The following is a 27,842-nucleotide window of genomic DNA, read 5'->3' as shown; positions in this document are numbered from 1 at the left end:
AAGCAATAAAATAATAATCAAAGACACTCACCTCCCTCCCCTAAAAAATACTGTATCAACCCCTGCATCAATCCATCCTGCTGCGCCATCCCCTTTTGAAAATTGACCATCTCGACAAGTACGTCCCCGTACTGACGCTCCAACACCCTAATCCGCTCTTCAGCCCTCACGACTTGATTCCTCAAAGTCTCATTTGTAGCGAATAGATTATCATTCTGAGCCTGTAAAGACGAATGCGACGCAAGTAGAGAATCTGTCTGTCCTCGTAGCGTCTCGTGGGATGATAAAAGGGTATCATGCGACGAGAAGAGCGATTGGTACGAGTTCTGCAGGACGCCGATATGGGATTGCACAGCCGCTAGTTCGGCGGTACTAGTTTCGCCTGGGACGGGGCTGCCGGAGCTTGCTCCTCTGCCGCCGTTGTGACCCCCGTTAGAGGAGGAAGGGATGGATTTACGCGCTGCGGGAACTTTGCGCTTTATGTTTTCGAGGGCGTCACGTCGGTCGGCATGGAAATCGGGGTGTCGAAATGTCCAACTGTGTTCACCAAATTGGGCGTCGTCGGATGTTTTAACCTGATGCGGAAGGATTAGTATATTGGATAGTAGAACGGAATGAGGTAGAGGGGGTAAGATAGGCAAGGAGGTGGAGTGGCACAACGTGTAGTAAGTACGGCCTGGAGAAATGTATGGTGTTCGGACACTGCCTTTACAGAGATCTGAGGATGGACCCAAGGTGATTGTGCCAGGTCACGATGGATGCCAAGAACCCCCTGTGGCGACGACCAATTACGAAAAGGAGAGTGACAAGTATATCTCGGCGGTGGCAATGCACGAACAAACCGTCAGACCTGGTCGACAAATATCTGAGATAGATGTAGAAGGCTCGGATCGAACCGAGGATCGACGGGAAAGGCCGAGTTGAGGATGGGGTATTCCTATGGTGAAATGGAGTGCGGATCGCTGAGATAAAGAGGATTGGATTGCCTTTGATAGGCGATATGGGAGTATGCAAGAAGTCGCGTGATGTATGCATGAGTGGGGACGGTGGAGAACTCGAGGTGGGCATAAAAATAGAAGGAACATGAAAGGATGGAAAGGAAGAAGGTCGAGATCCAGAGTAGACCAGACTCACTTTATGAAAATCATATTTGTTGAGTTGTCTTACGAAGGAAGCAAAATTTGAATGCTTGAACATGCGTGGGAGGATGGATTTTGTAAATTCGTTCATGTCCTGAGGGAAGGGTATATCGGTGAGAGTACCGATGATTGGAAGAGAATACGGACCTTTACAACGAAGCAATCGCCTTGTGGGCCCCATGACACGACATGGGAGAAGGTGTGGTCTTCTAACATTCTGTAGGATAGAAATGAAACTTGTGATGGTGATGATGAGGAAAGAAGAGAAGATGTACTTGTAAAGCTTTTTAACGAAATCGCTTGTTGCTGGCATAGTATCTTCCTGTTCCTTGAGTGGCGGTACTGAATGGATCTGGTGAGTGGGTTCTCTCTTCATCTGCCTCATCTCTCGCTGTTGATGGATTGGTATATCTTCTCTTGAATTTGAAGTGCGATGGATTGATGATGATGGGCCCCAGGAGACTGGAGAAGGGTGGCGATAGGGCGAAGAGTCCATTGCAGCCATGGGAGGGAGAGTTGTGGCTGATGCACGCTGGGGAAGGTTTATAGCAGGTAGTTGAACCTGTGGTGGTGGTAATTGATGTGAAGCAAATAAGCGAACTGAAGAGTAAGGAGGACCTGTAGTAGCGGTGTGGTGGTCCATGTGCATGGCTGTATAGCGTACCAAGTGATTATTATCCCAAGGGTGTAAACTTCTAAGGGTCAAAACCCAAACACAGGTAAACTCACGCTTTCAACCCAGATGCCAACACGAAAGAGGGGCTCTCGAGCTCGATGGTGATGCTTGAAGAGATTATATCAATAGAAGAATTAGTCTGGTAAAAGAGTCTAGACTTTTGACTAAAGTACTATTTAATAGACGCCCAAAGGTTCCAGGCTCAACACGCGGTTCCGACAATCGCTTTGACGGCACACCCCCTAGTAGCTTCTAGACTACCCTCGTTCCTGTTTTCGCCGGTCACTATCGAGCCAAGCTATCGATTCAATAACACTCCATGCAGAACCTAACCTTCATTCTTCTTGTCATCCCCATCATCCTTCTTCAACTTCAGCACTAATTCCTTCCTTCCATTAACGCCTCCTTTCGACTACTTCTTCCACTTTCTCCTTCAAGAAGATTTCTGTCCTACCCCCATACTCCCCACGTCCGAACTTCATATCCTTCGTCATCACACCCGGGCCCTGCCGAATTAAATATCCCCTCATCCAATACCCGCTCCACTATGTCGGTTTCTCAATTGCTCAAACTTCCCACTTTGCGTCTTCGCCAATGCCGCTACATGTCCTATCTCCCCCGACATATATAGTTCTACTTCATCTCTCCACCCCTATTGACAGCTGCCGGCATAACAACGCATTCTTATAGGTTCTCAGCCTCTCGGGATGCCCCACGGGCATTCTACTCAATAAGAAAACAGGATTGCGTCCTAAGATCTTTATTGACTTAGATCATTTACGTCTAACTTTATGAATAGACTGACAAAATTCGTACGGACTCCATGTCAACCGTAATACAGACGGGGCACATAATCAAATAAAGGTACGTGCTATCTCCTTACAACTATTCATTGATCGTTTGTGCACAGCTTCGTACTACTATAACTTCTGAGCCGACGAACATGATGCCCCTCATGTCCCTGGTTTTTTTTGCGCGAGGCCCTGCCACTCGTTGCGCATACCGTGTATTAAATTTTGTGCGCAGCTTCGGACTACTGTGGCTTCTTCTGAATTCATGCCCTTACGCCAAGTACGTAGTAAAGGCACGAGGGCCTTGACCGTCTCCTTATTTGCGATTCATAGTATCGCAATATAGGATAATACTGTACCGTCAGTGAGCGCGCATACCCCATGCATCGACAAATACAGACCTCGTGAGTCCTTTCGTTTGTCCCACTACTTAATGTCCGCGTGAGATAGGGCTCCGCAGCTACTGCTGTCGTACATAGAGAACCCAGATGCGTAACGTGCTAGTACGCCACACACCCTCGGAGATCCAAACATACATCCTGCAATATCAAGCCACCCGCCCGCGGACACCACATCACATTGATCCCAATCATCACCAACTTTGTCTCGGCGAGTAGAACCCGCCCTGCCGAATCCCCAATACACACGCTTAAAATTCATCAGGAGTCCACCTATGTCGCAACAAGACGCACAACCACCGATCCCCACTGATAATCCGACCTCACTTGGATTTCCGGTTCCGAAATTGGATATGAAAGCGCGTCATGAGTGGGTATACCAAGGTCTCGGGGACCTAAATAGCTCAGGTGACGTGGAAATACCCTTTAGGTTGTGCCACGGAGCCAACATAAGTGTCATATACCCTCTGTTAGAAATGCGGAAGCACATCAGCCAGAATATTGATGGCGATATCGGCATTTTGAATTGGAGAATTGATGCAGGCAAATCTTTTCTGGGGCATCCCCGGGAAGTTCCATGGTTCGTGCTTATGACATCACGATATGGATATGTCATGTTGGATCAGGATTAATGTTCAGGAATTCGGGTGTTAGGTTTGTCGTGGGCGACGGTGAACACAGCGCAAGAGTTCGGTTGGCTGTAGAAGACACTGGAGGAAGACAAAGTACTCGAGATATAGACCACGACGGTTTCAGCGGTCGCTGCAGGCGCGTGGCGATTGATAGCAGTTACCTCATATATAAATTAGATATGTATGCAGCATCCCGATCAGAAGCAAAAACAAAAGCCCGTGGTTCTTTAAGTTTCCAGCTGTACCATAGTAAGTAGTCTGCACATTGTTTGATATTCGCGATGTTGCAATCTGGATCAACCCGAGACAAAACCACCACCATCGGATCATTTCACGTTGACCAGTCGACTCCTGGACAATGCCATGTTATTCCCCCCTTGCAATGGGAATCGGTATCATGTGCTAATCACTAACCCCTATTACAGCCTGTTACCCATGCTCTAAAAACGTGAACGCAAACACGACGTTTTTTCGAATTCGCGAAAACGGCGTTCCCAGGTTCACTAGAGAAGTATAGTTTCATAAAACAGCCCCCGCCTGCCCATTTGTGTTGCGCCATCACCTCACCTATATTTATCTCAAACACTTCGCGCTTAGTGAAGTCAGATACGTTCGCACCTTAATTTTCTGAGCAACTTGTAGTACAGTTCGAAAGTCGTTGAGGCCGGGAAATGCCGTGAACTGACTTGTAGTGACTGACTTCCAAATCTCGAGACTTTCTGATTCTAATGCTAGCAGTGTTATCTCATATCAGACCTGCACCGCTATTATTCCTCAAGCAAACAAAGGCACTCATTCCGATGAACCTTATAATGGTTCAGACTAGAAGCTTCACTGCCGCTGCTGCACCGATCACCTTGACGTCATCCGACTCTCACCCGGAGTCCTCCAAACGTCGAAAAGTAGCATCAGCAGATGAATCAGAACCCGGTACTTATGAGACCCTGAACTTCCTTTGCTTCTCAATCGGCGACTAAACTTGAACTTCTCTAGCCACGAAAAAACCCGCGCAGAAGAAGCGGAAAAAGACAAAGGATGAACCTTTAACGGAAGACTTTCCAGTACGTGTCTCCAGTCCGTGGAAGATCGGAGCACATGTATCAGCCGCAGGAGGAGTTGAGAATGCTGTTCGAAATGCAGCGATGGTTGGGTGAGAGACGCATTTCGTGCCAGGCTCTCTTTATTGAAGTGCTGAACATTAAACTCGTATAGCGCCAACGCATTCGCTCTATTTGTCAAGTCCCAGCGGAAATGGGATTCCCCACCACTTTCCGTCGGAAACGTCGATGCGTTTAAGAGACGGATGCGAGAGTTTGGGTATTCGCCGAAGCATGTTCTTCCCCACGGTAGTTATTTGGTTAATCTGGGAAACCCGGACGAGTGAGTGCGAGTCCGCCTCTTTGATTTATGGGTTTATGATGATCGATGTCTTATTTCAGGGAGAAGAGGCAGAAACCATTCAACTGCTTCCTCGATGACCTTCAGCGGTGCGAACAGCTTGGCCTCGAGCTGTACAATTTTCAGTAAGTCCACCATCTCGAACCTTTTCCTATTGAGCTCACGTCATTGAAGTCCGGGTTCGACCGTTGGGCAGGCCACAAAAGAAGAGTCGATAGCCTTTATTGCTGAATGTATCAACAATGCGCACAAAGCAACAAAATATATAACAATTGTTATCGAGAACATGGTGTGCATCTATACGTCTCGGAATATCTCCTATCCTTACTTAATCGTTCAAAATAGGCAGGTTCAGGAAATGTTATAGGCTCTCAGTTTTCAGAGCTGAAAGGGATTATTGATCATGTCGAGGACAAGACGAGAGTAGGCGTTTGCCTTGATACCTGTGCGTCTCAGCCTTGTATACCTGATATTCCTGACCAGTGGAATTTAGGTCATGCGTTCGCTGCAGTAAGTGCATCATTCTCTGCCTTACAAACCTTTTACCGTGATTTTAGGGATACGACATCTCAACAAAAAATGGATGGGAGTATGTCTGTCGATTACTTCGTTTCATGCACCGGCTAACGTAGCTTCATAGTGCAATACGTGAGTCCCACAGGCACGAACTATAAGGAAATATAATTGTGACTTGAATCACGCAGTCTCCGCGTTCGATACCGAAGTCGGACCATCATATCTCAAGGGGTTGCATTTGAATGACTCCAAAGCCGCCCTCGGGTCAAAAAAAGATCGACATGAAAATATTGGGCTGTGCGTGTTCCATCCTTGGTTATTTATTAAGCGGTCGTTTTCATCACCGTTTCAGCGGACATATTGGTATTTCTACGTTCAGGCACGTCGTATCCGACCCGCGGATGCAAGATATTCCTCTCATTCTCGAGACCCCGACTTTCGAAGCAATAGACATATGGACCAAGGAGATATCGGCTCTCAATTGTCTCTCGAATTTGGTCGACGATGTTCCAGAGACGGAACTGTCGTTGGTTAATGAAATCACATCTTTGGTGCGAAGCCACGCGACGAACAAGACGGGGAAAGCGAGCAAGACCCGTGCACGCAAACGGGATGCGACGGAGGACCAGGATCATGACTCTGATTGTACTTAGAAAGGTGAGTCAGTACTCATTTACCGTATCAATTGCAACACGACCCTGAGGCATTTTCCGAAAAGCCCTGTTGGCTGGGGTGTCCTTAGCCCTGGGTCCGATCAATTTCATCTTGCTACTCTATTGAGCAATTGATATTCCTATTGTTTCCTTCCCCCTGTTCTTGCTGCCATAATTACTGCGAGCGTAGCGCTCATCTACGCTGAGTCAGCTATGCAACGAGCCGCATCTTAACACCCCCTTTATTCATTGTGATTGTGGCGCTCCGTTGCCCTTCAAGGAACCCATTGATATCGAAACGCAATCAAGGAGCAACATTATCCCATTTCTGATGGTTGATCCCGATAGGAAGCAAAACTTCAGCTTCAGATAGCGTCTTTGGCACGAAAGGAAAATATCATATTATCGGAAGTCCCGCGATAACCTGCGTACACCGAAAACCACCGTATCTCTTGCGCAGCCCCCGGCCGCATCGCGGATCTTCGTCCTGATCATTCGTACAAGGCACATTATGGGTGTCCTATCAGACGCAGATGCGGCGAACCTCGCCGGATTTGGGTAGTTGTGCCAACAAATCTTTACTTCGATAGCAGATAATAGCGGCCTCTTGTAACCGTCATGCTCCCAATAAGTCCTCATTATTCACGTATTTATCGACAGGATTGATAGTAACACCTGAGATGCGGACAGAAAGTCCTATGGACAGATGCGATACATATCCAGAGAACATTCATGAATGTATTGATTTCGAATGTCCGCATCTATCGCAGCTCTTATTTGTCTGTGACTGGTGTACTGACGTTGACGGCGCCCAGGCCGCTGGGCATCCTCGGCGAGGGCTATGGGGATGAAGCCGGGTTGAACCAGCTGTTACAAAGTTTGCCACGAGAAGGTTTCTAAGCATATTGAATTTAAGGTAACCATCAGTTTTATCCTTGCTTGTAATCTTTACGCTAACATGCCTAGACAACATTATCGAAAATCTTGGAGGAACGATCATCATTCGCGTAAGCCGTTTATTTAATTTCCTGATCGGAATCCATCTTTGACCTATGTATGAGAATAGGCTAAGGCCAAGTTTCAGAAGCCAGTGGCGTGAGCCTTTTGCCGCTGTCATTTTGACACACCAACTTTTCCGCATCTCAGATTATTGTCGTTGGCGCCTGCCTTTTCTAGGGAGACTCCTGTTACTGCTGAGTTCATCGGTGAAGATAATCGGGGCCCATTCGTTCGTTCCTGCGGAGTGTCCAGTGTGATTGGTGGGAAGAAGGCTGCCTGAGATTCGGAGGCGTGATTTTGAATTTTTACCCGAGTAACATTGCGACAATCTTGGGAAACTTCCTACCTCGTCTTATCCCACGTTTATGCAGGATTGCGGAACTTAAGGCGGACCTCGTTGACCCACGGGGTGACTATACGGTCCTTCTGCGAGCGGCCTCAATCTCTAACTTGGCGAGCGTGTTGGCTGACCCACAATGTGACTATTTCCTCGACATCCTCGAACTGGACACAGTAAGGATCACGGTTTGGGTCTGTAAGTCTTTCTACGATGCCCGATGCTGCGCGGCGAAAATGATGAGTTTAAACTCAAGCAATAAGGTTGAAATAAGTGTTTTCGAAGGTGCTCGGCTAGGGAGTTTTAGAGACTGGAATTACAGTGAATTGGCTGGAAAAAATACACGTACGTCACGGCGCTTTGGATACGTAGAGCCCAGAACCCTTAAAACCATTTGGTGGCATATTCATGTGAGTGGCAAGGAGGTACCGGTAGAATGGCATTGGAACATGTAAAGGCAGTGTACATGTGTATGGAATGAGGTGGGAGAAGAAAATGAAAGAAAGATATACTGTGGTGTGCAGGCAATCATTAGTCACATTAAAACCGAGTGATGGCTAGAAGAAGCTGGAATAAGTAAAATTCCAAGATTGAACGACATCATGATTATACGCACACTCACGCCCAGAATAATTTAACGAATGTACACCTATCAAACTCCCCATCCGTCTTCCTACATCTTCGCGAGTGCTCCATTTGGGGAAAGATCAGCGCGTGTGAGTGCAATGCGATTATCAGCCATGGCCGCCAAGTTGGCGGTCTCCCGACGCAGATTCCTGCGAAACTCATAGAAAGCCTTGGGCAAACAATTTGAAGGCCGAGTATTATATCTGGTCCAACGTCATGTAGTAACCGTACAGTCGGCCTCCGGCGATCATGACGTTTTTCGGCAGATGGGGAACATCGTTGGAAGAAGAAGACGTATCTTCAGGATTGGTGGCAATTGCGTCCGGAGGGTTAATGATCATGGTGGAAGCCTCGTGAAAATGGACTAGAGGCGGTCGATGTCATTTTGTTGAATTGTGCGCTAACACGAAATGCTTTGTTGGACACTTGATCTAGGGAAACCCAATGCTGCGGTACTTTCAGTGCTGTGATAAGAAGAGCGGGAGGGACGAGGAGTCTATTGAACAAGTACAATCTCAGTGTCTTGGAAAAGAACTCTTGTAAAGGGTTCGTCTACCTATTGAACAAGTACACTACATCGCGTTAGACTTTGTATTGTATAGGTGACGAATTCCTACTCACATCTCAGTGTCTTGGAAAAGAACTGAGATGCCAGGACGCTGGTACTGGCGTTTTTAAGGTAAGTACGTTGACGACAATAATGTATTAAAACGAAACAGAAAAATAAAGTAGGATGCAAGCCGACGTCACTGCGTCGCTCGCCCTTTGTCCCCTTTCGGCTTGTGCTCGTACCTCTACCTCTCATTACTCACTGTGCGTGCCTTGCTCGGATCCATCGGTCTTCCTTGTCTCGGAACTCTCGGATTCCAACATTCAGTGCATCGCAGCACTCAGTAGCAGCAATTGCTTTAATTGCATGAAGTTACAAAGCCTGCAGCTGGTCGATATGATGGTCAGTCGCGGTGGATGTGTGCGAGCTCACATTCACAAGGTTCGGGTCACATGCACAGCATTTGTCTATCACGATAGGGGTGCTAGCATATGGAGGCAAATCGCGTCCAGACTCCAGGGGCCTCGGCAACTCGCTTATTCCGACATGTTTTGTGTGCAACACAAATTAGTCATTTTGCGTTGGCGGTTCTTCGGCTCACTCATGGATGAATCCTTCAAGGCTCATCTTACTAATTATAGGTAGAAATCTGCGCTCTTGGATAGTGCGGATTCGAAACCTGCATCATGATGTGGACAAATGATTTCCCTTCTTATCGCACCTTCATGGTGAGAGGTTCATCCAAAAGTTACAACTCTTGGACTGCACGGGTTCGAAACCTGCCGATGCGACAAGGTTTTTCCTATCGGAATGCACCTTGGCATTCACTCACGGATGGTTTCCTCGGAGGCTCATTGTGACCGGTCTTAGTCAAGTGGTAACCACGGCAGAATCAAAATCTGTTTCTCTTGAACTGCGCAGGTTCGAAACCTGCCAGGTTTTTTTTCTATCGGAACGATTCCCTCATCGATGGTTTCCTCGGAGGTTTATCTCAACTTCGCTCTGGCCAAAGTTACCACAATAGAATCTTACTTGAAATTAGTCTCTTAGACTGTGCCAGCGCAGGTCCGAAACCTGCAAACGAAAAGATTTCTTGTCTATCGGAACACACCTTGAAGATTCACTCATGGACAGTTCCTCAGATGTTCATCTTCACTGGTCTTAGCCAAGTGGTTACCACAACAGAAACAGATTTCGTTTCTGTTGGACTTGCACAGGCTCGAAACCCGCCGATGACAAGGTTTTCTTTTCTGTCAGAACACACCTTGACATTCACTCATGGATAGTTTCCTTGGAGGCTTGTCTTAACTGGTCTTAGCCAAGTGGTTATTACAACAGAATCAAAGTCTGTTTCTCTTGGAGTTGGTTTGAAACCTGCTGACAACATTTTTACGGTGTATAGATCCTTGGAGATCCAACTTAACTAGTAGTAGGCCCGGTCATTGTGCCGAAACCTCCTTTTTATGCGATAGTCTGTCCGTGAAAAGGAGTTCACCTTCACGCCTCACGAGGGTCGTCTCAGAAACATAAGATGCGTCCCGGAGGTGCGTACGTGCCAATCTAGATCCTCGACAGACCGACCAAAACTGTCAGGACTCACCACCAAATGAAAAATATTAGTGTGGCTGGATGTCGGAAGAATACATGCAAGCTAAGAACAGAGTGAATCTGACAGGAACATGGTGTAATCTCCCCAGCCTCGCTGAAGTCTTATTCATGTACACTCCTTCGATCGTTGGTTCTTCTAATGTGACCGAGGATGACTTGAAAGCAGGTCGAACAATTAAAAGTGGCAGACCTAGCCACATCGTTTTGCAGACTGCTGTACACGTGTGTAGTCTGTTTGAACTTTGCGCCCCTGTTTTATGTCGATGCCGAGGCGCAATTAAAATTTATTTACTTTCGATTACCGCGGCAAGACCCGGACAGAGATGTCAACGGAGGTAGTGTCAACGCGATACTGTAGATTCTAGAACACCCCATAACGGAAAGCTCAGGATCATGCAAGATTGCCCGGTAACCGAGGCATGCATAACGGAAAAAGGTGACTCAGCGAGAACTGAATGACAGACACAAAGGCAACTTGACAAGCCTTTACTAACAAACAAGGTGTCAAATGATTGTAACCGAAAAGCCCAACACGGGTGGAGCCGGCAGAGGTTTTGGGAGATGGGAAACCGATCGTATTCGACAAGAGCCCTTCTCCACAACAACACCACGCCAGTATTCCCCCTAGAAATCATAAGAGGTGGGAAAAGACAGCGTAATATAAAACTTACGAGCCCGATATAAACTTCCATTTGATGAGTATCATTGATGGATCCGTGAGTCGTCGAAGAATAGATGGGTACAAGGAGGTACAAGGTATCCCCAATTGCGTTGCTCACAAGTCCCTGGGAGTTGATCGTCTGATATTTGGCAACCCCAGCGATGAATGACAATAGTTGAACATTCCCCGACTGAAAAGGGGTAGGTGATGTGGGAACGGAAGAAATTAGATCATTGGAGTACCGATAGGGACTGTTGTCAATTTTGGAATCACTTCATACACGCTTGCATTAAGAAAACTATGCTTGTTGAACCCTCGAGTAGATATCACTACGGACACAGATTCGGTCAATGATTACGAAGGCATACTTCAATAACTTACAGAAGCTCGTATACGTTTGGTGGATGGTCTTAGGCCCCGGGCATACGATGGACGGAAGAAAGCGACTCCCTGAGGAACTCCCATTTCCACTTGCGTCCGCCCTGGGCACATATGCTTGCGTCATCAGCGTACCTAGGAGCTGACAGTCAATTTGAGACAAACACCCTCGACACAAACTGAGTGGTTCCACAATTTGCACTGATTCCACAGGTGAAGACCAGCAATGGAAACCATCCGAAGTAGCCGACGTGGCATATATAACGAGTTACTTGTGTTCCAAACGCACTGGGGTCGACTCGAGTTGATGGGCTAACAGATGATATCGGCTGTCAGCCCCTGCTGCCACGTAGAATAGTTCGTGCTGAAGCCTTGAGGAGCAGACACCTGAGGGACGGAACCTACGAGTGGATGTGTTGTATTTTGTTCCATCGAAATTGAATATTCCGGGACGACTAAAGGTATAGCCTGCAGCAGCAACTCCACTTAACATGTCGCCGATGTCGATAACTTCGAAAGAATTGTCCTGTACTTGGGTATCCCAATTTACGAGCAATTCGTCAAAGAAAGTAGGGATACACACCGTCAGTGAAACCATTTTTTGCGAACTCTTCGTGGAGCAAGGTGGAAGATGCGCTTACAGACATGTCAAATTCGGGTCCATTCACCTGTATTGGTCATAGGAAGTAGGTCGGTGTCAAGAGATTTGTCTACCTGTGACACCGTTCAAATTAGAGAATCTAGATGGTGTTCTCAGGGACGATACTTTACCCTGCTGTCGAGAGTCTCAACACCCCAAAGACGAAACAACATCAAAACGGTCGATCTAAGGTATTCAGGTCTCATAATATGAGAGCCCTGGGACAAAGCGATACCAGCGCTCGGTTGAACTAGAGAGATGAAATCCCCATTCGATGTTTTAGTGCCTCCTTGACAAACATCGGCTCGTCAGGATGATGCCTCCATAAATTGCTGGCCTGATTGGGTGGAGCAAGGTACTCGAAGTAGAAGACTGCATCGAGGAATCCGTGTCCAAATGCTAGTATAATAGTATGGCCACTGATGATAGGTGTGAGGCGTATAAAATCGGCGAGGAAACCGGCCATCGCAGGAGCAGGGGTGGATGCAGAATCACTGCTAGTACTCGGATAAAAATATGATATATTTGACGAAGTACGAACCTTCCTGCATGCATGCACCTGATACAACCTGAACTTTAGAACTATGGAAGCGTTCGAGCGGCTACTGTTTATGTGCGGGATGCACAATGGTGAGAAGTGCTTGAGCAGTAATGAGTAGACGCACTGTTGCATCGTGTAAGTTGATGAATCTCCCTAGACCAAACCTCGTAACCCGGAAATTTGAAGCTGAAGGCAACTTGAGGATATGACGGAAATATACTGAGTATGTGTCCGCGCATTGATGCACTTACACCAACGCTTGGAAGTACGAAGCCACTTGCCTGCCACCGGCAGGTTGCCTTTGCTAAGGAAATTGAATTTCAGCACCGTAGATCATTCGTAAAATGCTCATTGGACGCTCCTTCCACTCAGCGGTCACGGGAGAGATACACTTTAATTTCTATACCCTGCATGAAAGTCAGAAACCGCACCCTCGATGTGCGGCGAGAACACTTCACATTTCAGGGCGTATATATCTGGTCTAACGTCACATAGTAACCATGCACGGTCGGTCTCCGGAGTCTGCGGCAACTATGATGTTTTCTCAGGAGACGGAAAACATTGTATGGAGAGGACGTATAATAAGGATTAGTGGCAGGAGATTGACGATCGGAAGCGACCTTAGCTTAGTCAGCCGCGGAGTGTGATCGATACGATATATACAGTGGAACTGATACGATTTCTGCATTGGTTGCCTATCACACTGCATTGACTCATCAGTATACTGCTCTCTTATTTTCGTCCTGACTGTCAGGAAGGCCATTTCTTTCCTTGCCACGGATTCCAGTGTTCGTCATGGTGCGTTGACCACTGCTGTGGAACTGATAGAGCCGGGCCATGCGGTATTCTAGACCCAGTTAGCACGCTTCTGTACAATACTCAATCATCCGTCACCGTCAGTTGACACTGGCGCAGCCTGTTCAAACGGCTGAACGCTAAGCGTTCGATCAGTCTAAAACCAGTTTCCGCACGTCTGGTGACTGTCCATGCAATGGAATGATACCATCTCACGCATTTGGATGCTTCATGAGTTTTCTGCTTTTCTTCTGCCTCCACTGTTATTCGACCACTGGAAAGCGGCTGAAGAAGGAGGTCCGATCATCATCGCCAATGATTGTTAGTATGGCTATTACGGTTTAATCATCCTCGTTGCTTAAGATCTCATCCATGTTCCACTTAATATCCCTCGGGCCGAAGTCTCCGGGTTGTACTCTGCCCCTTGTCGAGCAATTCGGTTCTCTGATCATCGACACGAACCTGTCAGCATCCTCCACATGATTGGGATTACATTGTTGGCCCATGGTCCAAGCTCTTAGGGAGTCAAGTTCACCCTTGCTCACGTATCTGGTGGTGTTCTACCGTCGAGTTCACGTAACTTTTCTACATGCAGCAGGAAGCTCCAATTTGTCTCACTTTTATATCTCCTCATATTCCCCGACCACGGCGGCACTCGCGAGATAGCGTGTTTCTCAAGATATATCCACAAAACATTTTGTTGCAGTTGGTCAAACGAACCCTGACAGAGGGGAGGAACTCTGATGTGTCGCTCCTGAATTAGCCGTCATGGCTCAGCGTCTCGTATCCATCGTGTTACCTTTCACATCGCGCCAGAACAGGCTCACAACCGTGCAGGGTGCATTTGAGGCTTGACACCATAATCAATGGCTCCATCTAGCCTGTCATGGAATGCCAAATAGAAAACGGCCGTTCAAGTCTTCATTCGCAACGTGCGACGGACCGCTGATGATCGATGATCAAGGATATCATCCGGATGATCCGATCAGACTGGCCGAACCTAGGGGTTCGCATTCTTATCAGCTTACCACACCACCGTGGGCGATGAGAGAAGTCCTAATGAGTCAATCCACCTCGCTGCGGCTATATAATTCTCCGGATTTCGCAGTGACATTGGATTCGTGTAGTCCGTCGACAATGTTGCAGGCGAAATATGTCTGCGTCTTACGACAACTTGGTTAATAGTTCTGGCACATTAGACTGCACGCAGGCTGCGGTGACATTGCACAAAGCTATGAAGCCGTTGCGCAAGAAAGATTCCACTGGGACAGGAGATTGTAGTTCACATAGGTGTCTAGCTTGAGACTCCATTCGCCATATTATCGCATTTCCTATAGTCGTGGTTACTTTCGTTCCCTCGCTGTCCCAAGTTTTTACTCGTCCCCAGTTGTTTATTGCGTACTCGTTTGGATGGCTCAGAGTCACTCCAATATGTGTTGATGTTAAATACAGAACGGAAGTGGTGTTCCAGGCCTTGATCCGGATTACTTCCGCGGAATTACATAAACGCTCCGTCCTGACAATATTTATGTGTAAAATAGATATCATCCTCTGGTAGAACGACAGAGGACTCATGAAAAGGCAGTACCGACAAACATGATATATACCTCTGAAGCAGGGGCCATACACTTAAAGTGATCATGAACTTACAGAGCGGCCCGAGTCCCGTCCATTTGACAAATTATAGTTCGAAGCTGCGACCTGTGAATTTCCGCGTTCAGGAGCGATGCGGGGAAAAGCGCGGCATGTCGGCTTTCACCGACAGGTTGGAAAAGGAACCGTCTTCAACAGGATCTGGAGGTTACGCTAGAGCTGCGGGCGTATTGAAAACGTATCTTGTCTGACCAAGGACCCTTGACATCGATCAAAAATCCAATGGTTGGGGTCAAAAAAACGTCTTAGGCTTCTTCTAAGTCTTCCATGACAATTAACACTAGTTCTGAACAAATCATGTATGTTTATTTTCCGCAACAACGGAGGTACGAGTGGCCCCAATGAATCTCATCCTCGAACATGTTACAAAGTCGAAAATTGATGATGATCGCTGGTTGACTTGACGTCGGATCGGTAGACAGACGTTTATCAGAACGTTGCCTTGTTGATCTCGACGCCTGTCAGTAGTTTGTACTTAAGCATTTTGCATGGTCGCCGTCGTGTGAATGGTTGGCTGAGTTACAGTACTACTAAGTGTCAAATGAATTGGCAAGGAATGCGGGCGACAGAGCGAGGTTAAGAGCATGGCACCTTTATATGTCTCTGGCTTGTGATAATATGACATAGCCGAGTTTCTCAGGTCACGAGCTTCTGCGCTCGCGGCGGCCTCGCCGGCTCGTGCGTTTGATGGATCTGCTCATGTCTATCGAACAAGGTAATACGGCGCCGTAGAACTTCTCGGAAGGCTCGGTGCGCATCTTCTCATGATGTTCTTGAGTAATATGCTGCTAAGTTGTGCCAATGCTGTGGTGCGTGAAAAAAATAACCATAAACAAAAATATCGGAGGAAGTGGAGGAAGACAAAATATAGGCTTGACAGGGTGTGAGGGCACTTCCCAAGGGAATTGTGTTTGAGAGGGAGCAATGCTAGTTGACCCTGCCATGACTCGGCAGTACCTAAAGAAGAACAAGACGCACTGGATCTATGCTATGATTAACGTCACCAGATCAGTGCGTTTCAAATGTCGGAACTTGACTTGTGAAAATCATATCAGCGCGGCGCTAACAACCTCGGTGAAACGACAACAGAGCCTACATACATGGCACTTGAGAAATATGTTGGGGTGATTTAAGAGACCGCAACTACAATACCACGATCAGTTGATAATCGACCGAGGGAAGACATAAGGAGTTGCAAGCTCTCGGTGGCGATAGTAACTCCGTTTGTGGTTAGCTAGCAAGAGGATCCGAAGGCGCTGCAGCGTCAGAATCCGCGATCAAAGGATGTAACTCTTCTGAACGTGTTTTGAACGTAAAGGGAGCATCTTAAAATTGTAAAGAGTGCCCGGGGATCGGGTATTATGCTGCAAAGCCCATGGCTGGAGGGCACTGCGCTGGGGGACTGAAAAGGGAAGGTTGTGCAATGAATAGGGACGAATGCAAATAAGTCTAAATAAGATCAAATACGCTTCGGTATCAACCGTCGGCGACATCGGCTAGATAGGGTATATACGTGAGATGGATTTGTGATTTCTGGGAAAATAAAAAAATAATGCGGAGTTAGCCGATTGATATGAATTGAAAGTGTCGTATTCTCGATTGCACTTTGCAACCCCATCACTCGACCATCCTCTCTCTCTCTCTCTGCATGGTCCTTTGAGGTCTATAAACCCTTTTCTCCTTCATCCCCGATAAACCTCGCCGCTCACAAGGATACCGCTTGTAGTCAGTCATGCTCTCTCTCTCTCTTTCTTTATATCATAGACTTAATACTTTCAACGACTTTCTATAGATCTCGCGACCCTTGCCGGCTTCTCACAATCCGACTTTTAAACAACCCAAATACCTCAAAGGACCAATCAGTAGTACGCTTGAGCTCGCTCGCGACTCTGATTTATAGCAGCTTTTCGACTATCCACCACTTTACCTGCATACCCCTGCTTTCGAGTGCTCCCGCAAATCCCTACAGTCAAGGTCTCCGCTGAGGAAACTCGCGTACCCCACTGTTCCTATCATCGTCTTCTTGTAAAATTGATATCAACCGGCTAATCATTTTTTGTCGTTGGCACTCGTCTCTCTCTTCTGTTATAGTCGTGTTATCGTCTCAATTATACTCTACCTTTCCTTTGTAGAACTCCTGTTTGTCACTCATGGCTTTGACTCTTCCAATCGCTTCTTCTTCGTCTCCCTCTCCTGGCAATTCTCCCGTTTCAGTAGATGGTTCTGTTCCCCCTCAAACTCCGATCACTCCTACCGCCGGCCAAACCCTCTCACTTCCCTTGGCATCCTCCCCTGAGCAGAACAATAACATCCAATCACAAAGTTCTAGCACAGCCCCAATTAACGGCGCTGTTACACAGGTTAAGCGGAAGCCCAGTCGCCGAGCCAATACCGCTGAAAGGCGTGCTACTCACAATGCAGTCGAGAGACAGCGCAGGGAGACTCTCAATGGCAGATTCTTGGCAAGCCTCATTTTTTTTTGATTAAAAGAACCACTGATCCGAACTTTATCTTTTCAGGATCTTGCTGGGCTGCTTCCCAATCTTTCGCAGATCCGCAGACCTTCCAAGTCTGCGATCGTCAACTCTTCGATCGCTCACGTTCACGCGTCAAGGCGTCACCGTTTCCTAGCTTCGCGGGAGCTGCGGGCTCTAAAGCAAGAATCTGATGCCCTTCGTCGGGAACTCAACGAATGGCGTGATCGTGCCGGCCTTCCCTGTGTGGAAGAGCCCGTTCGTGGAGAAGGCTTTTCTATGGTCCTCAATGGCGAGGTCGAAATCCTTGCAGCTGTCATCGGAGAGGAAGATGAAGAAGGTCAGGGGTATGACGGATATGATGAGGGCGACGATGAATTCGCTGGTTCGATGCCAAATGCCATGGACGACTCTGAGGATATTATGCCCTCTGCGCCAATAGTCAAGAACGGCATGTATGCCCATGGGAGTGCTCCCCCTACTGATGTCAATATTGCGCATTTGATGTCACGTGCCCCGCCCAACTCGCACGGTGCTCCTATGATCGCTCAGATGCATTCATCTGTTTCCTTCGAGAACCCAGAGATGCCTTCGGTATACGAACCTCGGGTGAATTTTGCCGCAGCCCCCTATATCGGACACCATCCCGCTATGGAACAACATAATATGAAAACGTGGTCGAATATGTACAACGCCTATCACCCTCAACACCCCCACCAACTCCCAGTGCAGCGTAACTTGATCACACCTCCCAATGGCTCACACATGGGACCGTCAGCGACGACCGGCAATCACTTTGGGGACCAAGCGGCTCTTGCCAACCTCAAACGCCAGCAACTGCTCGCTCTCCAGCAGCATGGTGCCATGGGGTATATCGCTGATGTCGACGACACGTCATCCGTCGGATCTGGTCACAGCAGCCCCGGCTCTGGATACGGCTCACCATCACATGGGGCTTCGTCTATGAGCTACGAGATTGCAAACGCCCTCCCCGATTATGGTCTACCCAAAAGGCTGAGCCTGGGCAACCTCCACATCAACACTGGTATTGCAGGGTCGTGGAGCGGCGGCAGGGTCGAGGATGGCATGGGAGGCATGATGACGAAGCAAGGTTTGAGCGTCCCGATAAATGTTGGCAATGGCGGAGGATATGGCATGATGATCTGAAGCCCATAAGCTTTTGAGGCGTTGCACACGATACCCGTGCCGTGCACGGACGCCTTGGGACTATTAGGACGAAGTATCGCTTTCCCTTCTGCTTGCTATGCTCTGACCGTGTCTTGTTGTCTACGTTTTGATAACCCACTCCTCTCATTTTGTCTCAGTGGCCACTTGCTTGATCATTATAATTATGCGTAGCTCATTGACTCGCAGGCCCTCGCTTCCGTTGTATGTTTTGTCTTCTATCTATGTAACACTAACCACCAAGTAACGAAACCCTCCTTTTTGACCTCACCAAAAAAAATTGCAGTATAAACGCTCTTTACCGTTGCCCATTTGGCGTTTTGTATCATCTCTGTCGAATCAAAAGTGTACCACATAGATACGCTCCGTTATCGCAAAAGGCGGGCCCCTACTATGGTTTATAGGCCCACGGACATGGGCGCCGTGTTTGTCGTTTGGCTACCTTACTCATTACATATAATTCTAGATTTACATTGTACCGTGGACGTTGTCGGCGTGCTCGGGCATGTTATTCCCATCTTTGAGAACTTCCCCAGAGTACTCTTCTTTGAAACATATCTATTCCGCCGCTTCAAAGTTCAAGCTGGGGTCTATCAGGGTCTATCAGAAAGTTATTTTTGGGATCCGCAGGCCTTTCATTTACGCCGAACCCCGCGACCAAATATTTGCTAAGTCCAAATGAGGTATGTGCACAATAGCGTATTAATGTTATGTACGTAATAACCCCCAAATAACCCGCAACAATACTTTGCCAACTTTATCACGGCGTTATTGAGTCTCACAGTGACCATTGCAGATTAAGTGCTTGCAAGGTACGCTTTGAAGCAAGTATGTATATTCACGGATAAACACCTTTTGCTGAGAGCCAATATTGATTCAGCGACATGGAAGATCCCAGCGCTGCAACTTCGTCGCCCCGACGACTGGTTGTCCTCATCTCCGGAGAGGGTATGTCTCGATCTCGATCTTGCAAACGTACAGCCTGTCATACCCGATCGCGACTGCAGGAACTAACCTTCAAGCATTGGTCAATGCACAGAACACACCATCCCTGCCTAATACCCGCATCGTCCTCGTTCTTTCCAATCGCAAAAACGCACGCGGTTTGATACGCGCTTCTACTGCCTTGCCTCCGATCCCTACCGCGTACCTTGGCCTTCCGCCGTTCCTTAAATCAAACCCTGGAAAGACTCGCGAGGACTACGATGTGGAGGTCGCGCGCATCGTGTTACGCGCCAAGCCAGATGTCGTTGTATGTGCAGGTTGGATGCACATCGTGAGCGAGGGGTTCCTGGATGTGCTCAAGGGGACGCGGGTGTTGGAGGGGGAGGAGGTGCTTGCGAGGGAGATCCCTGTGATTAACATTCATCCGGCGTTGTTTGGGCAGTTTGATGGTGCGCATGCTATTGAGCGAGGGTTTGAGGCGTTCCAGAAGGGGGAGGTGGATGAGCTGGGCGTAATGGTCCACCGTGTAGTCAAAGAAGTTGATCGCGGAGAGCCGTTGATTCAGAGGAGAGTAGAGGTGGTGAAGGGGGAGGCTTATGAGGCTTATGAGGAGAGACTACACAAGGTAGAGTGGAAGATTATTGTGGAGGCTACTCGGGTAGTACTGGATGAGGTGCAACCGCCCCTGTCAAGCGACGGTTCAAGTTAGGCCTACGTGATGGAAGGTCAACTTGCGCGGTTGATCCAGCAAGTAACAAAAGGGAAACCAAGTTAGAGAGATAGGGTAAATGTTGGAAATACGACAAGAATACAGTATGCAAATTAGTCTACAGGCAGACGATGGGTCTGATTAATGCAAAGGTAAGATACCATTTATCAATATCACAAATTCTATGCTCAGAACGGGAACCGCAGAGGGCGCGAGTCGTGCTGGTTTCTATAATGCAGAGGATAATTATCACTGCGGGTACACTGTCAGCTTTCTCGGACTTCAAGGAGCCAAATCTAGACGACGGACCTAGATAGTATGTGGTCCTGATGCACGATGACATTCGGAGCACGTCGGTGATATGGAGGGGGTGACAACACATTCACGATCATGGGCGACGAAAGCCTGCCATTTCCAGATATGTCATCTTGATCATCGTGTTCGAGATCTTCTTCGGGCCAAAACCGATCAATGATTTTTTTCCCGAGTGGAGGCTGCGTCAAATGGTCAGAATCAATCAATCGAACAGGACGGAAACAAACCTACAGGAGATGTGAGCGCTGAAGTGCAAGAAGGACTCGCCGGTGTCACAATAATATCGGGGATGGTCGATTCGGGGCTTGAATCAGGGTCTACAGGTTTTGAACTGGATTCTGTGTCCCGGGAAGACCAGGAAGATAGCGAGGACGAAGACAACTTTAGAGAAGGAAGTAAAGACCTGCGCTTGGTGGCCCTGGAAATGAAGGACGATTTTTGGGTGCGAGTGGATGAAAGAGAACTCCTGCACTTCAGGGTAAGATGACTCGGCACGAATGATTCGAAAATGGAGGATGCATGCATTCGAATTTTGATGCTGCGTAGAAGACGTGTAAACGCAGAAGGAATGGGAAGAAAGCTTGTAGAAGTGAGTTGTGAAAAGGGCATATCACGGGGATTCGAGATCTAGATGAGGGCGGATGACACTACACGGGGTCACTGGCAGGTAAGGAGAACGATGAGGAGCTTTATAATCCGTCAATGCCAATGTCAAGGTGTCCCATCGTCCGCGTCCACATCCACATCCACAGGTAAAGTGAGAGGGCTTTTGTAGTGATGGTCATGTTGTGGCCAAAGCAGTGGCGCCCACGATGGTGTGGACCTGTGCACTGGCATTGTCCTGCGTGCGGAACGAAACGCGAATTAACAAATCTATTATAAGCATGGGCGTTTGATGACTCCAAATGAATGAAAGAACGCTTGCGTGCAGCTGCGGGCTAGAGAGCCTGCAGGCATAATCACCGAGTAATATCTTCGATCGAGATCTACGGCCGGTGACCCGGCGACGATGCCATCGGTCACGCCAGAGCAACCGGTAACTTGCGCTACAGCAAATGGCTAGTGGCTACGTCTAAGACTATACACCAAGCCACCGGCGTCCACGTCAAACGTGGAATAGCCATCACGATGCTGTCAAGCTGGCGTGTGCTCAACTAACCGCTAACCCAGCCATCCGCTCGAACCACTTGGCTAGCGCAGCGACCTTCTTGACGGCGGCATCGCTTTCCCCGAGCCGGAGGTCTGGCCGGAGACGATTGTCCTCACGTGTATAAGGCATGGTCCGAAAGCAAATCTCCGCGGTGGGCTTGTTGTATGGAGAAGCGGTGAGGGTGATCGAGCTGCCTGGCTCGCACGTTGGTGAGAGATCTGTGTGATGGGAAGTGACGTCAGCTCACGCAATGCGATCGCAGGGGCGATACGATACGTGCTCTCTAGATAAATTATATCTCCGCGCTTGACGCCCAGCGCACCCCAGGCATCTGCAACATCACGCCATGAGGTGAGCTTGCATACTGATCCATCTTCGTCACCCAGAATCATTTTGAGAACTGAAACTTCTTTCCCTGCGTCCAGGCCTTTCTTCACACGCACTGTATCAGGGCCTTCCACCTCTAGCGTGGCCAGTAATATATTCACTTTTCTCCCTCTCGCAAGTTTTTCACTATAGAGTGATGCAAGAGATGAGACCTTATGAAGGCTGATCTGAAAATGCGGAAAAGCGGGCTATAGAAGACGCGTCTGAGTAAGATACGGAGGTGGTTTCCTGTGTTTGATCCATCGTGGCAGGCTGAGATTGCGACTGAGATGTGCGCAGGAAGGAAGGTACACCAGTAGTATCTGCAACAGGGGTTGGAGGCCAAGTTATCACCGTCGTCTGCTCTATTTGCACGTATGAGGTGGAGCTCGTGATTGTGGAGCTATGTAAAAGACATACCATTCATCAAAGGCTCGCTTCCCTCAGGCCATGCGACCTGACCAACGTACTCCTGATCAAAGGCTTCTTCATTACTATCGTCGAATATGACGTTCTGGTAGAGCAAAGATATTCGTCTGCTCGCGGCTTCGAGTGTTGCGGGAGGGTATAGTAGTGCTTGTGAGGCCTCTGCTAAAGAAGGCTCAATAGTCTTCCAGGTGTACGAACCAGCTGGGTCTTTTCTGAGATCACTAACGGATGGGGCGCCGAGGAAGACTCTGAAATGTGTCATCACGAGGCTCCTTAGGAGGGACTCAGAGCAAACTCAAAGTTTGATACAGCAGTACTATTTTTAGACTCAAGCCAGCTCAAACGTAATTTACATAAATAAGTCCAAGCTCAAAAGTTCAAGACTTAGTGAGGTTCCCTTCCAACTTATAGTTTATAGTTCGCTGCAACGTATGTCTGGTATGCTTAAGGTTATGTGAACGAATCTGGGCTGTGTAGCATACTAAGTGATCGTTGCGCATTAACTTTCTGCAAGGAAGGTTGTTCAGGCCCGGGTGCGTCGTTTAAGATCGGTTTAACTGGAAGCTCATAGTTATGATCATACCTTACTGCTCGGCTTGACTGACACAGCCCCATCCAAGAAATAGAGAGTACGCGCGGGTACCCGAGATGATCCAACTTAATCTTCTTGGGAACGCCGAAGACGAAGCACTGATCGTAGCCTTGCTTAGGAACACGTTAACTGCGGCTGTGATAGAACCTGTTGACTTATTTTGCGGTGATAACTTCTAGATCTCATCGTAGACGCTCAGAAGTGCGCAGTGCCGTTTCATGAAATGATTGCTCTGCGGCTGATGAGCGCAGACCTGATATATCTCAAATTCATACTCCCTGTTTCCATCAGAATCGCTGATGAGGCGACTTTATTCCTCGTGGGCGTATCAAAGAACGTAGAACGTTACATTCTTTTCCTCCGTCCACGCAATGGACCCTGCCTGGTATCAATGCAATCAGCATTAATTTTGTGAGCAAAAGATAACAATTACAAGCTCTCACCCGATAAGTGCCACATGCATTACAGTTAGCAACGCATTGCCAATCAAATTAGAAGGAACCTGAACGGCAAAGTTATGGCACGGCTGAAGGCCACCTTGGTTCTGGTTGCGCCGTTCTAGGTCATAGAACTCAGGCCCCGTTGTGGGGGATGTCACCGAGTACCTCGCCTGGCCAGCAGCTTGGATTACATGATTGGATTGCAATTACGACAGCTATTTCTTGCGACGAAGACTGGAAATCTTGCAGACGAATCCAGTTGGTGATCCCGGTGGGCCGAGAATGTCGTTTTTGGTAGCTTACTAGTCGAACGATGTCGACGTTAAAATTACTTCCAGCACCAACTGTAAATGTGTTGTACAAAAGCAGCTACAGTGAAAATGGAAGCAAGAAAGATACTTGAAATCCTCATCACAGTTCTACGATGTATTGGCAGGGAGACTGGAGTAGAAGATGCTTGCGGGATACTGCCCACCTCTATAGTATACCAGGCGTGAGGCTGTGGAGCTCGGTGCATATGTATTCATAGTTCTCATGTCTGGATGAAATGACCTTGGGCGGCGACAGGCGTGTCCACATGGTGGGGCGGTCAGGGGTTTCCGAGATGATGAATGATCATCTGTGAACGGATCACGTGTACACTGCGCCGATTTTCTTTCCGAAGTCGTCTGTCCTGGTACTTAGGAATGCGATGAGACACCAAGCAGTACCCCAGTTGCCGAAGTGATACTGCATTACAATGAATCGTGTCACAAGCTGCGAAATATGCTAGTTCACTACCACCGACACATTTTTTAACTCCATCCAAGGCCTGGGACCGGCCTAACCATACTCAGCATTAGTTCCTACACCAGTCATGAAATGCAACACGTACCCCAATGAGAGCAAAGTGAGTGACAGTGAGAAGCGCGTTACCGTTGCTCGTAGATTGAGGGATCCTGATGTTGAAGTCTTGGGTTGGTTGGTTGGAGTTCGTGCGGGGATTAAATGGACCATTATAGAGAATATCGCCTAGCGCTTCCACCTGAGGGGCACAAAGATCCCGCGCGCATGAGCGAATGGCAATGACAACAGCCACCTCCTCGGAAGCCGACAGTGAGTCCTTGTACAACGTAAAAACGAGATCGTACTTGAAAGGGACTCATTAACTTACTGGTTTCCCAATAGTGACTGTTATATTTTTTCCTGGAGAGACAGATGTGCCTGCTAATGGTGACATTATGACAACCTGTTGTGCAGAAACAATGCTCGAAAAAAGCAAGGCGACGAGTGAGTGGACGACTTTCATTCTGAGAGATAGGTGTGGTGAGCTATCCTGGAATGGTACTCAGTTGTCGCGTATCTTATATCTGCGACATTCATTCTGGATGTATAGGTTCGAGAAAGACCTCTACGAAGTTGACGTACTGCTTGAGAATCATACCGACCAGGAGAGAACAGCCATGGAAGGAGAACAACATGCCAAAACGCTCTTAGAATTGTTCAGCGTGACCGCGGCGGAATCGGAGCCTGGCGCAAGTCCGAATAAGACGTCTGCAGCGTGTAATAGCTTCGGGCGAATCTGATGGTAGCCTGCACAAGAATCAGTCACGGTTATGTGAAAAACTTATGCAGCTATAAATGGGCCTTGCATGAAGGATCGAGTTATCAACAGACTGCTTGTGGATGGAGCGTTCGGTACTAGTCACGGCCCGTAAGCTCCATTCGTTTTAATCCTACCCGATTCACTTGTGGTCACCCATTACAAAATTTGCTGATCTTATGCTTCAAGCTTTGACAGTCACTAGTCAACGTTTCAACATTCAATATTCAATTCCGAGTCTGCCGCGCTCAGCCAGCTCACTCATACCCGCGTCATAGCCTTCAACATTTAACTTTGAATGGAAGCTACGCATGTTGTGTTTTCCAAATGTCGCCGGGCTCCATAAGGAGCATTTCCGCTAGGCTGGAATGGATTGTAATTTATTACCGATCACGTCGGCTCAAGTTGTCAGTATTTTGATGGTACAGCGCACTGGGACCTCTTGACACGCATGGTTTGAAAGTTGCGGCAAACGCTGCCCTCTCTCCTAAAGCCGAAAGCATATAAAAGTGTGGGCTTTCATCGTCTTCACCAATTCTACAAAATCATTCATCATGAAGTTAGTTCTCTCCCTCGCTCTTCTTGCAGCTTCTGCTTTTGCTCAGAATGCTGCAATCGGATACCCTCCCCAAGGTCTTTCAGTCTCTCCTGGAAGCAGTTTGACTGTTCAGGTAGAGAGACCTGTGAGTCTAATATGCAATCATACCCTGTTCCTCGATTAACGCTTGTTTTTTAAACAGAATTCATTGACGGGTTCTGAAGAAGTTGCCGTCGTTATTGGCATACAGTCATGCCCAGGAACGCCGTGCATCGCCCCTGCTGATGACATGGGTCAAATTTTGTATAACGGTCCCTTCAACCCACAGTACCACGAGACGTACAACCCTCCTTATGAAAACTTCACAGTTCAGATTCCGAGTACCATCGCCAGTGGAACCGCTCTTCTTGGAGTTGCTCATGTCACTCTTATCGGGGTGAGTGCCCTTAATATTGTTCGAAAGTGCTCGCAACTAACGATATGGTCTAGGCTGGTTTGTACCCTTGGCTGGAGACTCTGAATCGTACCATCACAATTTCGTGATTGTGATTTTTATTTCATAGCTATGGACCTTTGCAAGGGACTATTCGGATATAGACGCTGTAGTACAGTATCGGACAAATAATGCATACATATAATTCGGCTGTGCATGTTTCTGTAATTCCCATGATGTCCTACGTCTTACTCGAGCTAAGTACTTTTACAAATACAAATTCGGTTGCCTCCTTTTGTAAGTGTGTCGTATGTCATGGTGTACTGCACTTACCACAAATTGTCGTACACTATTATGTTTCCTTGCGTGTTGTTACCGTGTGATATTTGTGACAATACACACTAATTTCACTGTCACAGACGTCCTCCTGTGTAATCCATTTTCGAACGAGGCTTCGTTCATCATATAGAAGGAACGAATATCATCCTTCTAGCTGGTCTTGCTACAACTATTCAGTACTATGGCGGAGCCAAGTTCAAAGGTTTGGTCACAAAACTAAGCTAATTTCACACCCCTTTGATATTGATATGCTGTGGACGAGTCCGGACTGCAGACGCCGAGAGACGTCACGGTCGTCAGAGCTCCACCCGGCAAATTATGAATTCTTACACGGTGGGCGGCGTTGATGCCCCGAGCTAAATGGTAGTACAGCCTTCTCCTCAGATCGATTGTCGGGCCTGATTTTATTGCATAGAGATGTAACCCTGCTGTGGCCCGCATACTAGTCGGGCCTATCACTCACATCATTCCAATATTAGCCGCCATTCCCTGCGCACCCCCTTGTGCTATGAAGCATCACCGACAATAGCATCAGAAGTAACATTACTTCGTACTCAAACTTGAATTCAAACACGGAACGCTCGTCATCCGAATCGCATTTTTCAAAATACGGGCAAGAAGACCTTCGGTGCATCGAAACTGCCGATGCTTGCACAATAATAATACCTTTTATGGCACTGCAGATAGTGTTACGGTTGTCGTTCACCGAGACTGTTGCCTCGTTTCGATCCCACCAGTCAGCTGGCACGCTTACCTGCCTAACAGTAACGTGAACCATACATCAGTAAACCGGTGAGTTCTTGCTGGGGATTATGCTGATTGTGGTGCTTTTACATAGCCATATATTGCTTTATATCACTTTATATTCCAATGTGACGAAAACCTTTCCTATATATGACGATATCTTCTTCTCACAGGTTCTCTGATGTATGCTTTCGAATGATGGTTATAGCCAGCAACTGTCAAGTCATACAAAGCTATACTGCGGAGAAAATTTGCGTCTAGCCCTGATTAGTTCTTGTAGATGAACATTCCACCAAAAATATATGTCAGCTTGATTACCCGCAGCTTTTTTCCACATACCTGTGCTAATGCCCGCCCCTTTCCCAGCTCAGCTCATGGCATAGACTGTGAGTAGCTCACCACACCGCGATATCGCAGACAAGACGGGCAGGTAAGTATTATGGAGCTAGGACAAAGTCTCAGCGGACGTGTTAGACAACACTGAGGCAGAACTGAAGTACTGATGGGTGGCAACATTAAGTATCGAACATCAAGAATCCGAGACGGAGAGATGCTACTGGTGACTGTGACACCGGTAGCTACGATGCGTGGTGTCGAAGGTGCCAGGAC

At 47.8% G+C, this 27,842-nt stretch overlaps 9 protein-coding genes and 1 non-coding gene across 10 annotated transcripts; 6 read left to right on the top strand and 4 right to left on the bottom strand.

Annotated features, from left to right (window-relative positions):
* Nucleotides 1–17: 17 nt before the first annotated feature.
* On the bottom strand, nt 18–1,515 carry BJ212DRAFT_1257049 (winged helix DNA-binding domain-containing protein; the record flags this gene model as incomplete). Its single annotated transcript, XM_041329831.1, has 5 exons — nt 18–221; nt 354–575; nt 1,135–1,233; nt 1,287–1,356; nt 1,415–1,515. 5 exons carry the CDS (start codon nt 1,513–1,515, stop codon nt 18–20), a joined length of 696 nt encoding a protein of 231 aa, XP_041200484.1.
* Nucleotides 1,516–4,448: 2,933 nt separating this feature from the next.
* BJ212DRAFT_1474790 (xylose isomerase-like protein) lies at nt 4,449–6,203 on the top strand (the record flags this gene model as incomplete). Its single annotated transcript, XM_041339150.1, has 11 exons — nt 4,449–4,566; nt 4,630–4,786; nt 4,849–5,016; nt 5,076–5,159; nt 5,209–5,323; nt 5,380–5,479; nt 5,528–5,544; nt 5,592–5,623; nt 5,675–5,682; nt 5,739–5,847; nt 5,903–6,203. 11 exons carry the CDS (start codon nt 4,449–4,451, stop codon nt 6,201–6,203), a joined length of 1,209 nt encoding a protein of 402 aa, XP_041200483.1.
* A 732-nt stretch (nt 6,204–6,935) lies between these two features.
* Nucleotides 6,936–7,994, top strand: BJ212DRAFT_1294855 (uncharacterized protein; the record flags this gene model as incomplete). The annotated part of the gene is made up of 7 exons (XM_041332260.1): nt 6,936–7,095; nt 7,170–7,210; nt 7,270–7,298; nt 7,350–7,431; nt 7,455–7,737; nt 7,825–7,884; nt 7,912–7,994. The coding sequence occupies 7 exons, from the start codon at nt 6,936–6,938 to the stop codon at nt 7,992–7,994; spliced, it is 738 nt and encodes a 245-aa protein (XP_041200482.1).
* A 1,582-nt stretch (nt 7,995–9,576) lies between these two features.
* Nucleotides 9,577–9,659, top strand: BJ212DRAFT_t10. The gene has a single exon. It is a non-coding gene; the product is annotated as a tRNA-Leu (tRNA).
* A 931-nt stretch (nt 9,660–10,590) lies between these two features.
* On the bottom strand, nt 10,591–12,469 carry BJ212DRAFT_1494965 (uncharacterized protein; the record flags this gene model as incomplete). The annotated part of the gene is made up of 7 exons (XM_041341523.1): nt 10,591–10,948; nt 10,996–11,175; nt 11,367–11,467; nt 11,769–11,894; nt 11,947–12,031; nt 12,135–12,189; nt 12,303–12,469. 7 exons carry the CDS (start codon nt 12,467–12,469, stop codon nt 10,829–10,831), a joined length of 834 nt encoding a protein of 277 aa, XP_041200481.1. The 3' UTR covers nt 10,591–10,828.
* A 4,673-nt stretch (nt 12,470–17,142) lies between these two features.
* On the top strand, nt 17,143–18,633 carry BJ212DRAFT_1443573 (uncharacterized protein; the record flags this gene model as incomplete). The annotated part of the gene is made up of 2 exons (XM_041337851.1): nt 17,143–17,454; nt 17,512–18,633. 2 exons carry the CDS (start codon nt 17,143–17,145, stop codon nt 18,631–18,633), a joined length of 1,434 nt encoding a protein of 477 aa, XP_041200480.1.
* A 902-nt stretch (nt 18,634–19,535) lies between these two features.
* Nucleotides 19,536–20,305, top strand: BJ212DRAFT_1257741 (phosphoribosylglycinamide formyltransferase; the record flags this gene model as incomplete). The annotated part of the gene is made up of 2 exons (XM_041329885.1): nt 19,536–19,599; nt 19,659–20,305. 2 exons carry the CDS (start codon nt 19,536–19,538, stop codon nt 20,303–20,305), a joined length of 711 nt encoding a protein of 236 aa, XP_041200479.1.
* Nucleotides 20,306–21,779: 1,474 nt separating this feature from the next.
* BJ212DRAFT_1572955 (uncharacterized protein) lies at nt 21,780–22,927 on the bottom strand (the record flags this gene model as incomplete). Its single annotated transcript, XM_041342082.1, has 4 exons — nt 22,557–22,927; nt 22,374–22,501; nt 22,018–22,324; nt 21,780–21,964 (listed from the first exon to the last, which is right to left on the bottom strand). Coding segments are annotated over exons 1-4 (891 nt in total), but the record flags the coding sequence as incomplete, so codon positions are not given.
* Nucleotides 22,928–24,239: 1,312 nt separating this feature from the next.
* On the bottom strand, nt 24,240–25,269 carry BJ212DRAFT_65931 (uncharacterized protein). Its single transcript, XM_041343759.1, has 4 exons — nt 25,005–25,269; nt 24,751–24,912; nt 24,472–24,699; nt 24,240–24,419 (listed from the first exon to the last, which is right to left on the bottom strand). Exons 2-4 carry the CDS (start codon nt 24,883–24,885, stop codon nt 24,366–24,368), a joined length of 417 nt encoding a protein of 138 aa, XP_041200477.1. The 5' UTR covers nt 24,886–24,912; nt 25,005–25,269; the 3' UTR covers nt 24,240–24,365.
* Nucleotides 25,270–25,733: 464 nt separating this feature from the next.
* Nucleotides 25,734–26,260, top strand: BJ212DRAFT_1257875 (uncharacterized protein; the record flags this gene model as incomplete). The annotated part of the gene is made up of 3 exons (XM_041329896.1): nt 25,734–25,862; nt 25,920–26,153; nt 26,207–26,260. 3 exons carry the CDS (start codon nt 25,734–25,736, stop codon nt 26,258–26,260), a joined length of 417 nt encoding a protein of 138 aa, XP_041200476.1.
* Nucleotides 26,261–27,842: the final 1,582 nt, after the last annotated feature.

The sequence above is a fragment of the Suillus subaureus genome (assembly GCF_016647635.1).
Source record: "Suillus subaureus strain MN1 chromosome Unknown BJ212scaffold_1, whole genome shotgun sequence".
NCBI lineage: Eukaryota > Fungi > Basidiomycota > Agaricomycetes > Boletales > Suillaceae > Suillus > Suillus subaureus.
Note: the sequence above shows the minus strand (reverse complement) of the source record. Positions and strands in the feature narration are given on the sequence as shown.